Consider the following 14,013-nt stretch of genomic DNA (forward strand, 5'->3'; position numbering starts at 1 on the left):
TTTATCGACATTTATCTAACTCTATATTTATTTTTCTAGTATCAGAATGTAGTTTAAGTTAATTTGTTTTGGTTTCAATAGATGAATTTTTCATATTTTTGATTCTTTTTTTCTTTTTTCACATCTTTGAGCTCCCCTTTTTGTTACTTCGCACCCCACTAGGGGGTCTCGCCCCACAGATTGAGAACCACTGCTGTACAGGTAAGTCTGCTCTCTACAAGCCTTTTCTAATTTTATTCTATTTATTTGACATGTATATTATTTGGTAATTCTCAAGTATTAAATAGGTTTTCTGCCCCCCCCCCCCCCCCGAGTTCTTTTATACAGTTTTGTATGTTTTATTATCAAAAGCAATCAAACAAAAACAAAATAAAATTTAAAAAAACATTTCTTCTTTTAGTGCGCTGCCACAGTGTTAAAACATAATTTGGCGTGGTGTACAGCATGATCATGTGTATATTTTGGATTTTAATTTTATTTTATTGACTTTGTATTAATAGTGTTTATAATTATTAGTATTTGATTTATTATTTAATAAGCATTGGCGAGAAGCTGTTTGTTCTTTTTTTGTCAAGGTATGTTTTCTTATTTTTTGTTATATTAAAATAGCAAAATATATAATATAAAGCTGAACTAATATTTACTGTGTGAGGTTATGTACATTGTAAAGTGTTTTTTTTTCTTTTTTTTGATGAAATGTGTATAATATATTGTAAACAGTTCTATATGTAATACGTATGTTATGAAAACAGAGTAGGCACACAGTGGAGGCTGTAGGGGCTTTGGCGAGAAGCCGTTTTTGTGACGCCCTGTTCTTTATTTTGTTTCTGGAAAAGGAAAAAGGATATAAACTTCTATTTCTCCTCCATGTGCTTACTATCCAGGCAGGAGTGAACCTCACTCTTTAGTCAGAACAGTTCAGTTGTATTTCTCTCCGGTGTGAATTCTGGTCCGTCTCTGAAGTGTACTGCTCTGACAGATTTGTTTGCCACATTCCAAACAGCAATATGGCTTCTCTATGAGATTCATTTATCAACAATAGTTTAGTTTGCTTACTTTCAGGACATGACTGAACGTCACTCGAGTCCTGAAAGGTTCTTTTTTTTCTGGACTGATTTTTGAACTGCTAACTTTTTTATTCTGTTGTGAACTCTTGTGTGTATCTGAAGACTGTCCATCCGTGAAAACTGTTTACCACAATCATTACAAAAATATGGCTTCTCTCCGGTGAACTCTCATGTGTTTCTGTAGACTGCTCGTCTGTGAAAACTGCTTACCACATTCATTACAGCAATATGGCTTCTCTCCAGTGTGAACTCTCATGTGTCTGTGAAGATGGCCTTTTTGTGAAAACTGTTTACCACATTCAGTACAGCAATATGGCTTCTCTCCACTGTGAACTCTTGTGTGTTTCTGTAGACTGCTGTCTCTGAAAACTGTTCACCACATTCATTACAGCAATATGGCTTCTCTCCAGTGTGAACTCTCATGTGTCTGTGAAGATGGCCTTTTTGTGAAAACTGTTTACCACATTCAGTACAGCAATATGGCTTCTCTCCAGTGTGAACTCTAGTGTGGTCCTTCAGACTGCTTATACGTGAAAACTGTTTACCACATTCATTACAGCAATATGGCTTCTCTCCGGTGTGAACTCTCGTGTGTATTTGAAGACTGTCCATCCGTGAAAACTGTTTACCACAATCATTACAAAAATATGGCTTCTCTCCGGTGTGAACGCTCTTGTGTTTCTGTAGACTGCTCGTCACTGAAAACTGTTTACCACATTCAGTACAGCAATATGGCTTCTCTCTGGTGTGAACTCTAGTGTGTTGCTGTAGACTGCTCGTCACTGAAAACTGTTTACCACATTCATTACAGCAATATGGCTTCTCTCCAGTGTGAACTCTAGTGTGGTCCTTCAGACTGCTTATACGTGAAAACTGTTTACCACATTCATTACAGCAATATGGCTTCTCTCCGGTGTGAACTCTCGTGTGTATTTGAAGACTGTCCATCCGTGAAAACTGTTTACCACAATCATTACAAAATATGGCTTCTCTCCGTGTGAACGCTCTGTGTTTCTGTAGACTGGTCACTGAAAACTGTTTACCACTTCATTACAGCAATATGGCTTCTCTCCAGTGTGAACTCTTGTGTGTGTGAAGATGGCCTTTGAAAACTGTTTACCACATTCATACAGCAATATGGCTTCTCTCCAGTGTGAACTCTTGTGTGTTCGTACTGCTTATCGTGAAAACTGTTTACCACATTCAGTACAGCAATATGGCTTCTCTCCAGTGTGAACTCTAGTGTGTCTCTGAAGACTGCTCGTGTCTGAAAACTGTTTACCACATGCATTACAGCAATATGGCTTCTCTCCAGTGTGAACTCTCGTGTGTTTCTGAAGAGCACTCCTGTTAGAGAATTCTCTGCCACATTCCATACTGCAGTGATCTTTCTTTCCTGTGTAAACAATTTGAAACAAAAAGGGAAAAAAAAGAAGCTTATTTGCAATTTGCTGTCTTATTATCAACATTAACTCACATTACTTACATGATGGCTGAAATTAAGAACAACCTTTAGTCAGCATAAGCACTTATAAAACTTTTGTTGTACTTGGGAAACACACTTAATTTGTTAAATTTATGTCCTTTATTACAACTGCTCAGTAGAGCCACATGTATAAAACTTCCTTATGCTCGGCCTCATATATGAAAGCTGTTTCTTATGCAAAAGTTAGGATTTATAAAACTAGAACTTGCCATTTAAATTGGCTCAAAGTTCCCTCAAGTTTTGAGCATTTGTAAGTCCCATGCAGACTTTGTGTTAGCAATTTAGCAACTCCAGGTGGAAAAAACGAAGAACTGAACAGAAAATCTCATTAAATTACACATTTCACATTCTGATGTTTGACAGGCTACACAACAAGTGAGTTTTGATGTATCACAATGACATTTTGGCTCATGATGATGACTTAGCTGATTTAGACTCCCTACTGACATCCTCTTTGAAGTGTGTGCTGAACTGCAGCCTTCATTACAGAGACCACCATACAGAAATCACACAATCCCAGTTCTCTTACAGGTCTTAACAGCTGTGGGTTATTTGGCGATGGCAGCTTTTCAGTGTGAACTGCCTGACTGGTGAAGGATTTCTCTGTGACCCTGAGCCACGTAATGCCATTTGTATGGGATGGTATACTTAAGACAGTAGAGAGATACATGCAATATCGTTACCATCAGGGTATGCAAGTTCTGATCAAAATGAAATCTACAGCAATGTCTGCTGTCTTCAGCAGTGGTGGTCTTACTTGGCCTACAAGTCCCTTTATGATTTACTGAGCTCACCAGTGTGTTATTTCTTGCTATTGATATTCCAGACACTTTGAATTGGGTAATCTTAAGGTTTTTCGATGTTTTCTAATGATTTCATTATTTATTTCCAGATTCTTTGACTTTCATTGGCACAGCTCTTGCCCTCATGTTGAACAATGGCAAATACAGAGATCAAAGGTAGTCTGTAGGTAGGAGTAAGCTGAGGTGTCTTAGGCCTGCAAGACTAAAGCAATGAAACACACCTGAGGAATCACAAACACCTCTGGCACCAATTGTCCTAAACATTACGGGTGCCCTGAAATGGGAGGACATTTTCAGAAGAAGTGCTGTCATTTCTACAAGGTGTGACTGAAATGTTTGCAAAACCCCCTAAACCTCCTCTTAATCACTATTTGCTTAAACTGAAAAGTTTGAACTCTTTTAAACTTTTCTGATAACTGTGGTATAGCGGGTCCACATCTCACTTCAAAAAGGCCACTTTTTAAAATAATAATCACTGCACTCGCAGCTTAGAGAGGGGGCGTGGTATGTGTGGCCGGAGTGGTTCCCGCGTGATTCGTGATGCGGGACATCCTCACTTAAGAGCACAGGTGAGGAGTCGTCTGCATCCGTAGTTGATGCCGGGAGCTGGTAATTGCCACATCTGATCTACGTCCCCGCGATGAATAGAAGCGTGAGGTGGCTAGAAAGGGAAGAAAAAAAAGAAAAAAAAAATGGATGGAGGTTGAGAAGGACAGAAGGCAGGAAGTAGGAGGAGAAAGCTGGTGCATAAACGAGCGAAGGTGCTCGTAGTAGAGAACACCTGCAGCTAAGCAGTGAGCATGGGTGTTTGGTCAGCACCCCAGAAGCAGGCGGTAGTGGTCGCACCCGCTGAGCATTATTGAGGAGCTGGAGTGACCGGAAGGAGGATGGCTCACCGCATAAGGCCGGGAAGGCAGTGGGAGTTGGGACTTGGGATTGGAAATCCCCAGCGTGAGCGCCCTGATCTCTGGGGAGCCTAAGTCACGGTCAGGTGAAGCCCACCAAAGCCAGGGATCGGGGAGACGAACAGACCAACAGAAGGCAGAAAGATCGTCAGCTGCAAGTAGGGTGGCTCCCCTGGTGCATAGCCTGGACGGCAGAAGCAGGGGAGTCACCAGTAGAAAGGCATTGTTTTAACGTCGTTTTTTAAGGATTTATTTATTGTTTTTAACCTCCACAATTCACAGCGTTTTATTGGATTATTTATTTGAAGACTTTTGAGAGACGCTGCACTTATTTATTTGAACACTGTTTTGATTTTGATTGTTGTTTTAATAAAGCACTTTGCACTTTATGCACCATCCCCTTGTTTCATTGTTGTGCCTCACTGTCCAGCTCATCAGTGACATTACTGACGGTGTCGGGTTCAAGAGCTCACAAAAGGCAGATGGGAGCATGGAGCAGAACCCGCATCGTCACAATAACTCATACCTCGACATCCCTAGAATTAGCCTAGTCACTCTTCACTGGACTTGTCTACCTCTGCTAGGTCTGTTTTGTAGCCTGGAGACTAAAACTGCACACAGTACTCCAGATGAGGCCTGCGGTGTTTTATAAAGCCTCTGCATAACCTCCTGTGACTTGTACTCCACACATCAGGGCGCTAAATAACCTGACATTCTCTTAGCCTTCTTAATGACTTCTGAACACTGTCTAGGAGTCGGTGGTGATGACTTCACTACAACTCAGAAATCCTTTTCATAAGACCTTCCATTGTGTACACAAACCATACATTTTTACATCCTACATGTAATACTTTGCATTTACTTTAATTAAATTTCATCTTCAACAAATCTGCCTAAGCCTGTGTACTGTCCAAATCCCTCTATTGTGATGATTCAACAGATTCTCGATTATCTGCCAAATCCGCCTACCTTGGCATCATCTGACAACTTAACCACCTTGTCAGTTTTATTCCCATCCAAATCATTTATATCATTATGCTACTCGATATCCAGAGGCTGTTCCCTTGCGATAGCTTAAGACGTGGCTGAGCGCATGTGAAATTGTAGGGGTCTTTGTGTGTGATGGCATCCCTAAAGAAGTCCTTACAGACCAAGAGACGTCTTTCACATCAGAAAACATTTAGGGAAATAGCCAAGTTTGAGAAAAGCGCTATATAAATGTAATGAATTATTATTATTATTATTAAGTTACTTAAAATAAAGCATTTAAAATCCGCGGTGTATCATCCACAAACCGATGGTCTAGTAGTGAGATTTAATCAGACTCTCAAACAAATGCTCTGCAAGGTGGTCAGCAGGGACAGGATTCTCTCCTTTTGAATTGTTATAAGGACGACAACCTCGGGGAATATTGGATATTTTAAAAGAAGGATGGGAAGAAGAGGCTCTTTCTTCTACCAATATATTAGAATATATTGCGCAGTTACGTGATAGATTTGGGAAAATTCAACCGATATTAAAAAGCCACTGTCACAAAGATGAGTCACAGACATCATAAAGGTTTGGGGCAGCCACCCGTAAATTGTTTCACGGCTGCAAAATTGAGGCAAATTGAAAAGAGATGTTCACAGGTTTGAGTCCAAAATAGTTCAGATATTATGGAGGTAAGATGGCAGCTTTAAAGGCCTGTAAGGGAAATGAAGTCATCAGACCTGGAACAGGAAGTGACATTGTTGGGACTGGAAGTGATGTCATCATTGGTGTCAGAACCCTGCAGGATTTTCCATGCAGAGAGATTGAGAGAGACAGTCAGCGCACCCTGCCACCCCCTGGTCTGGCGTGGTATTTCTATAATTTAGGCCATTCAGCTGTCTCCCAATCACACGTGTGTGACAATATGTTTATATAGCAGTGGCCCTAACACTGGCCCTTGTAGGACACTACTCTTACAACCACCCAGTTCTGATAGGAAGCAGAGTGTTATGGTGCGAGGAACCCTGTGTTTAGCCAATTCTGCACACCACACACCGTGAACTTTCACTTCTTTTAGTTTAGTGGCACCTTATCAAATACTTTCTGAAAGTCCAGATAAATAATATCATATGCTCCACTTTAATCATATCCTTTGATTGGTTCCTCATAGATTTCCAGCATGTTAGTAAAACGCAACCTCCCTCATCTGAATCCATGCTGACTGTTTAGTAAAATTCCTGTTCTTGTCATGTGTCACTCAATCTTTTCCTTAATAATTCCTTTCATTTATTTTCCTGTGATGCAAGTTAAGCTTACTGACCTGTTGATACTTCAATTTTCCCAATCACCCTTTCTATATAATGGAATTACATTTTCCAGTTCATAAAAATTGCCCCATTGTGCAGTGATTACTAAAAAATATCCATCAAAGGATTATATATATTCACTAAACTCCGTAAGCATTTGAGGAAAAACAGCATCTGGTCTTGGAGATTTGTTTGATTTGAACCATTTCAATCTCAGCAGCACGTCTCTCTACAATTTCCAAATCCCTCAGTACCTCCTTAGTAGTCCCTGTTACAACTGAGAGGTTATCCACTTTTTCAGACATGAAATCTTCAGAAAATGGAAAGTTTAGAGCATTTTACATTTCACTATCTGTGTATTGTAATTCCCCTTTATTGTTCATGCGGCACTTCACTTCCTCCTTGACTGTTATTTTACTCCTAAAATACTGAAAGAATGTCTTTGGCTACAATATTTCTCTTTAACTGTCTTTTAGAGACCTCAAATCTTTCCTTATGGTTGCTCTCAAATGCACTACTGTTCGCATTGGGGTTATTCATCTTAAATGACTTATTCAGTTGTTCTTTTTTCCTTTGCAGCTTCTTTTTTACTTCCTCATTTACCCACTAGAGATTTTCTTAATTACTTTGAATCCATCCCGCATCATATGTAAAATGTTTAACTCCTTTCTGATAACAAATCACAGTTACTCTTGCCTGTTTATTGCTATCACACTGACTTGTCGGCTACTACAAAAGCTTTCTCCACCCTCTGCCCCACAAACACAAAGGTTGGAGTAAGACTGGAGTAACACCTGCTGTTGTGTGAATCACAAAACAAAACAAAAAAAACACCATTGTAAATAGAAAAAAACGTTAAAAACTATTAAACTGCTTCACTGCTCCTTAATAGCCTACCAAAAAAAACCCTAAGTGTTTAGGAGCAAAAGTCATATTTAATGCACACTCACACAGAAGGAGCACAGACTAGCACAGAACACACAGCCTTTGTCACTTTATGGAATAAGAATGATGTCAGTATGTCAGTCTAAGTTGTTTCTCCAATCCACCACTTCAATGTGTAATCCAAAGGTTTGACGTTTCTTCCAGATACTTCTTTAAGTATCAAGAACCTTAGAAGAACTGAAGAGATGTGTAAAGCTGGCAAATGTGATAAAAGAATTTTGGAAGACCTGGGTGTCCATCAATGCATAGAAAGCCATACTGTCTACAAAAATGGAGGAAAGTCACTACTGGAATGGGCAGCCCACAAAGATCACAGCATGAAAGCAGAGGTGAATAGGAACCCAGACAAGCAGAGCAAAGGGCCTGCAGAAATCTCCGGGACTTGAGAAAGTCTCTGTCCATGTGTTCTTATGGAGAAAAGTGTAAGAATGTAGTTTACAGAAGGACAACACCAAGGAGATCAATGCAATCTAGCAAAACCATCACTGCACATCTTAAAACTTGTAAAAGATCATCATGATGTTCCAGAACAGACAATGTTCTATGAATGAATGAGACAAAAGTTGAAGTCTTTGGTCAAAACATGCAACACCATGTTTGGAGGTAATACAAAAGTGAACATTGATACTAAAGACTCAAGGTTTATGGAGCATCATGGTTTGGCCAGCATGTTTCTTCATGGCCTGGAACACTTGACATGATCAACGGTCACTGAATTTAAAATATTATCAAGAAATCTGACAGAAAAATATCAGGATAGTGGAAGCTTAACAAAAGTTGAGTGGTGACACAGGACAATGAGCCCAAACACAGGAAGAAATCAAAAACAGAAAGGATTAAACATACGGTAACTGGTGTTCTGGAATGGCCAATAAGAGACACGAGATGCTGTGGCCTGACCTAAAGAGAACTGATCAGAAAAGAGCTCTCAGGGATGAAGGAACTGAAAAGGTTTGGAATGAAGGAATGGATTAAAATTCATTGCTGATCAGTAGCTACAAAAAGTTTTGTTTAGGTCATTACTGTTAAAGAAGGGTGAACCAGTCTGTAAAGATAGGAGAGTCATGGAGTGGACTGTGAATGTTTAAACGATGTGTTCAGGACTGACAAGAATCCATCCAGTTGTTTGTGTTATTACAGTAGTTTAAGACAACTGAGGCTGTCTGTAATCGGAGCTTAGTTGAAGATCAGACTGCATTGTTAAGAGGAATTAATATGGACTAGCCAACCCACGGCGTAGCATACGCTGCATAATTCTGTATTGATGGGTGAACACTTCCTGAACGACACAGTTGTCCAAATGGTGTGGGTTTGTGGACACCACTGTGAGTGAATGAAAAGATAGACTTCTGGAGAGAGAGCAACATAAAATTGTCCGTGACTGAAAGCGGGATCATCTGTGATGAAGACAGCACGCTGGTGAAAGTTACTACATCAGTAGGGATAAGTGTCAGTACTTGTAGATTAAGGTATAGTGAGTCTTTGTTGTTGACGCTTAATTTAGCTTGTGTACTGAGATGTTCCGGAGTCACAGCTGAGAAACACTTTAGTGTCATTTAAGCACAGGGAAAAAAATGAACATGTGAAACATCCGTAATATAATAAGCCACCAAGAAAAGTAACATTGCAACAATGCCATCTATGACCCAATCGCTGTAAACAGAAGTGAAAACAAAATCGAGCCCGGTGCACTGGTCGTGCAACTGTCGTCTGTGCACCACTGAGCCATGTTGTCGTTTCATTGTTCTTTACGGTTCCGGCTGCTTTTCTATATATAATCCACCAAGTCACCCGACCATGGTAGTAGCGAAGGGGGGTGCGTACACAGGGCAGGGACGTATTCAGAGGGAGCATATGACCCACACTTACTGGGTATTCCTCGTTCGTGGGGAACAATTGCAAGCTCCGGTGCCCATTACGAATGGGGTTCAACGGCTTACCTACGCCTGTCGGCGCCGGGTAGACACACGTTGATCCATTCAGTGTAGCGCGCGTGCAGTACAGGACATCACATACCTGTCAATGCTCAATCTCACGTGGCTGAAATCCACTTGTCCCTCTAAGAAGTTGGACGCCTACCACTTGGCGATCGTGTAACTATTAAGCAGGAGGGACTCTCATTCGTTTTCAGAATTAACCAGACTAATCCCTAATAAGTATAGGGACCTAATCAATGACTTTGTTAAATGGTGCGACTCAAACCACCTACACCTGAACACCAGCAAAACCAAGGAGCTGGTGGTGGATTTTAGGAGGCCTAGACCCCTCATGGACCCCGTGATCATCAGAGGTGACTGTGTGCAGATGGTGCAGACCTATAAATATCTGGGAGTGCAGCTGGATGATAACTTAGACTGGACTGCCAATACTGATGCTCTGTGCAAGAGAGAACAGAGCCGACTATACTTCCTTAGAAGACTGCCGTCCTTCAACATTTGCAATAAGATGCTGCAGATGTTCTATCACACGGTTGTGGTGAGCGCCCTCTTCTACGCGGTGGTGAGCTGGGGAGGCAGCATTAAGAAGAAAGACGCCTCACGCCTGGACAAACTGGTGAGGAAGGCAGGCTCTATTGTTGGCATGGAGCTGGACAGTTTGACATCTGTAGCAGAGCGATGGGTGCTAAGCAGGCTCCTATCAATTATGGAGAATCCACTGCATCCACTAAATAGTATCATCTCCAGACAGAAGAGCAGCTTCAGCGACAGACTGCTGTCACTGTCCTGCTCCACTGACAGATTGAGGAGATCATTCCTCCCCCAAACTATGCGACTCTTCAATTCCACCCAGGGGTGGGGGGAGGGGGAGGGTGTTGGTAAACGTTAACATTTAACATTATGCAAAGTTATTGTGTGTTTTTTACCTGCATTATTATCAATCTTTAATTTAATATTGTTTATTGTATCAGTATGCTGCTGCTGGAGAATGTGAATTTCCCCTTGGGATTAATAAAGTATCTATCTATCTATCTATCTATCTATCTATCTATCTATCTATCTATCTATCTATCTATCTATCTATCTATCTATCTATCTATCTAATCGCTCCACCAACTAAGTACGGCCATGCAACACCACACACAGAATCGAGAAAGAGCTATCAATCTGTAAATCCTCTCCGTGTCCGGGCAGGGTGAGGTTTCCCGTGTTGAGTCAAATGAAGCAAGATTTGTGTGTGGCGAGCTGTTGCGTCCGGGCACATGAGAAGGCACTGTGAATGCCTTGAGAGCGTGGGTGGATGCGTGCCAGTGAATAATGAGTATCTATATATCTTCTTAGATATAGACAGCGTCTGATAGTTGTGATGGTTTTACACTCCAGTACATTGTGGTGAACGCTGGTAACAGTCAGGCAGGCAGGCGTATTAGAGTTGGTGCTCTTAGAGTTGGTGGGCATGTCTCTCTAGCGGTTCAAGTTTTTGAGTGGTGCTCTGTCGTTTGTATCCCACGGTCGGACAACTTTGTGGATTATATATGGAAATGCAGCCGAAATCGAAAAGAATAATGAAAAGTCAATGTGGCTTAGTGGTGCATGTGTACTGTAGCAGAGACAAAAGTGAGTTGTTCCGTCCGGGCACATGAGCAGGCACCGTGAATGCCTTGACAGCGTGGGTAGACGTGTGCTCGAGTTGGTGGGCTGGGCTTTGTGAGTTGACTGACATGGCTATTTTTTGTGTATCCCATGGTTGTCTTCCGGCAGTGTGAATGCCTCGAGAGACAGGGCGTCTTTGTTTGGTGAGTTGTTGCAGTGTGTGAGTTAAAAGCTGCGATGGTTTTACGCGCTGGTAACGGACAGGCGGGCAGGCATTCTCGTCCAATGGTCTTCGAGTTGGTGGGCGTGGCTCTGTGAGTTGTTGCCGTATCCCATCATCTTAGCGTTGGCGGGCTAAGAGTGGTTTATTTATCATGCGTATCCTATGTTTTACATTCTGCATACAGCAATTCACATCCGCGATAAACATGCCTCTTCTTAGATGGTCCTGCTGCGTCCACCCTTGCTCTCGCAGCATACACACCTCCTGGTCATGGGCGGGGAAACGTTTTCCGTGTTAATGCAGGACCATATAAGAAGATGCATGTTTGTCGCGGATGCAAATTGCTGTATGTAGCGTGTAAAACAGTTTGCTATGGTGCACGCGGTCGTGTGTCGTAACCGAAAAATCAACGTGGCTCAGAGGTGCATGTGTACTGTAGCACAGATGAACATAAATGACGGCGTTTGTTCTGAGTCGTCGCATCCGAGTTGGTGGGCGTGGCTCTGCGAGTTGTCATCATATCCAATGGTCTTAGAGTTGGTGGGCGTGACTTCTTCCTGCGTCCGCCATGGCTGTCTTACTTGTCGGCGGCTTAGTGAATTATATATATATAGATACCCAGGAAATTCCAGAGTGATTAATACCTTTGTCTTGCTCTTGGACATTTGTATAGAACACTTTATCGAGGATAGGCTGAGGACTTTTGCACAAAGTTATTATAATGGAAGAATAACAAATTGCTAAACCTTACATAACAACAGATGAAATCTCACACTAAATTAAAACACACAATAAAATTAAGTATTTTCACTCCATTTCTGTTTCTCATAAAAATCACAAGACCCAACTTTTCAAGCTCATAAAACCCAACCCTAAATCTTACACATTTTTATTTTGCACTTACTTTTTCCAGACTTCTTTGAAGGTGGTCGCTTATTTTTCTGAGCTCTAACAGATGTAGTTTCCTCAGCCCTCTTTGGTTCAGACTCTAATGATTCTGACTTCACATTGATAGAAGGCTCTGGAGATGAACAGTGTCTGCTATGAGAAGAGTCTAACCTGGTCACCACTCCATCTTGAAGGTTGTCTTCTTTTACACTGTCCATATTTGTACGGTTATGTGTTTCAATACTGACAGACTTCTCCTCAGGTTCTTCTTTAATGCCCCCTGGCTGCAGTTCACTGTCCTCCTTCTTAATGCTCAGACTTTCCTGTTTAAGGTAGATGGACTTCCACTCACAGTCATCCTCCTTATTATTTACAGTTTTCTCCATGATATTTGTGTCCACATCACAGGTGTCCTGTTTCATATCCATTGAGATGTTCCAGCAAACAGCAGCTTTTTCTTTTTCTCTGTGAAAAGAACAGGAATCAACTTCATTAAAACTTTTCCCTTATGTCTAAAGACACTTGAATATCATTTTAGAACAGGCTCTATGTTATGGTTTATGTAAAGTTAGACAGTTTGTAGCATGCTGACAGTAACTCATTGCTCTTCGTTTCAGATTAGCAGATGTGAAACAATCCTGGGGAGTGGAGTGAAGGTCCAACAGACTCTGAAACAAGAAGACCATCTTACACAGTTGGGGGTCAGCAGAATTCACTACCTGAATTAAATATACAGTGCTGCTGGGGTCCCAGAATGGTCTTATCAGTTTATACTAATAATAATAATACATTTTATTTAATAGGCGCCTTTCTTAGCACTCAAGGTCACCTTACAATAAAGTTAAACAACATTAGTAAAATTAAAACAAGAGAATGATAAATCAAAAAGCAATAATTATCAAACAAACAAAGATAACTGGCAGTAACAGTGCAAAATTCACAATTGGTATGCCAGTTTGAAAAGATAAAGATTTAAAATGTGTTATTGAATTGAGCTGACGAATATGAGAGGGAAGAGAATTCCCAAGTTGAGGAGCACAATGAGAGACGCTCGAGCTCCCATAGCACTGAGTCTGACGTGTGGTACAGAAAGTCGAGCTGCAGATGAGGATCTGAGTGAGCGAGAGGAGTGTAAGTCTGTAGGAGATCAGTGAGGTTGTGGAGAGATTTAAATGTTCAGAGCGGTATTTAGTATTGTATTCTGTAGTGAACAGGGAGCCAGTGAAGTTGAGAGAGAAGAGGTGTAATATGTTCAGTGGATTTAGAACAACAGGTTATTATCCTGGCAGCAGAATTTTGAAGAAGTTGTAAGCAATGGATATGTTTTTGTGGGATGCCAGATAGAATAGCATTACAGTAATCTATAAGTGAGGTGACTCGGGCATAAACCAATACTTTGGTACTGTGTTGTGCAAGAACAGGACGTAGTCTAGAAATGTTTCAGAGATGGAAGAAGGCAGTCCGAGAAATGTTACTTGCATGGGAGGAATTATTTAATAATAGTAATAATTATTATTACTTAATAATTGCCAATAATATGTATAAATGGATATAAATAATTGCATTGAAACGATTCACCAAAATCTGTTGTATGTAAATGATATTGATGAAGGTTTGTACAAGTAGGCACACAGGATTGTGTTAAGAAACAGAAAAGTCAGGAGGGAGGAGATAGAAGAGGAACTTAACTTTGATGAAATGCACAGCTGCAACAGGAGAAGACAAGCAAGTGAAATAAGGAGTTTGTTAGCTTAGGCTGACAGGTGTAACTGATGGTGCGTAACTTCTATTTCTGTCAGTAGGTTTGACAAACCTTTTCAATTCTTTAAAGGCCGCCAGTCCCCTCTTTACCCACTAAATCAATCATAACTTTTGATTGTGCTATCA

The 14,013-nt window shown here is 41.0% G+C and overlaps 2 protein-coding genes across 2 annotated transcripts; both read right to left on the reverse strand.

Moving 5' to 3' along the window:
* Nucleotides 1-753: 753 nt before the first annotated feature.
* LOC127526350 (gastrula zinc finger protein XlCGF7.1-like) lies at nt 754-2,035 on the reverse strand. The gene has a single exon (XM_051921653.1). It carries the CDS (start codon nt 2,013-2,015, stop codon nt 1,320-1,322), a length of 696 nt encoding a protein of 231 aa, XP_051777613.1. The 5' UTR covers nt 2,016-2,035; the 3' UTR covers nt 754-1,319.
* A 210-nt stretch (nt 2,036-2,245) lies between these two features.
* LOC127526348 (zinc finger protein 287-like) lies at nt 2,246-12,614 on the reverse strand. Its single transcript, XM_051921650.1, has 2 exons — nt 12,143-12,614; nt 2,246-2,463 (listed from the first exon to the last, which is right to left on the reverse strand). The coding sequence occupies exons 1-2, from the start codon at nt 12,552-12,554 to the stop codon at nt 2,246-2,248; spliced, it is 630 nt and encodes a 209-aa protein (XP_051777610.1). The 5' UTR covers nt 12,555-12,614.
* Between the last annotated feature and the right edge of the window lie 1,399 nt (nt 12,615-14,013).

The sequence above is a fragment of the Erpetoichthys calabaricus genome (assembly GCF_900747795.2).
Source record: "Erpetoichthys calabaricus chromosome 1 unlocalized genomic scaffold, fErpCal1.3 SUPER_1_unloc_17, whole genome shotgun sequence".
NCBI lineage: Eukaryota > Metazoa > Chordata > Cladistia > Polypteriformes > Polypteridae > Erpetoichthys > Erpetoichthys calabaricus.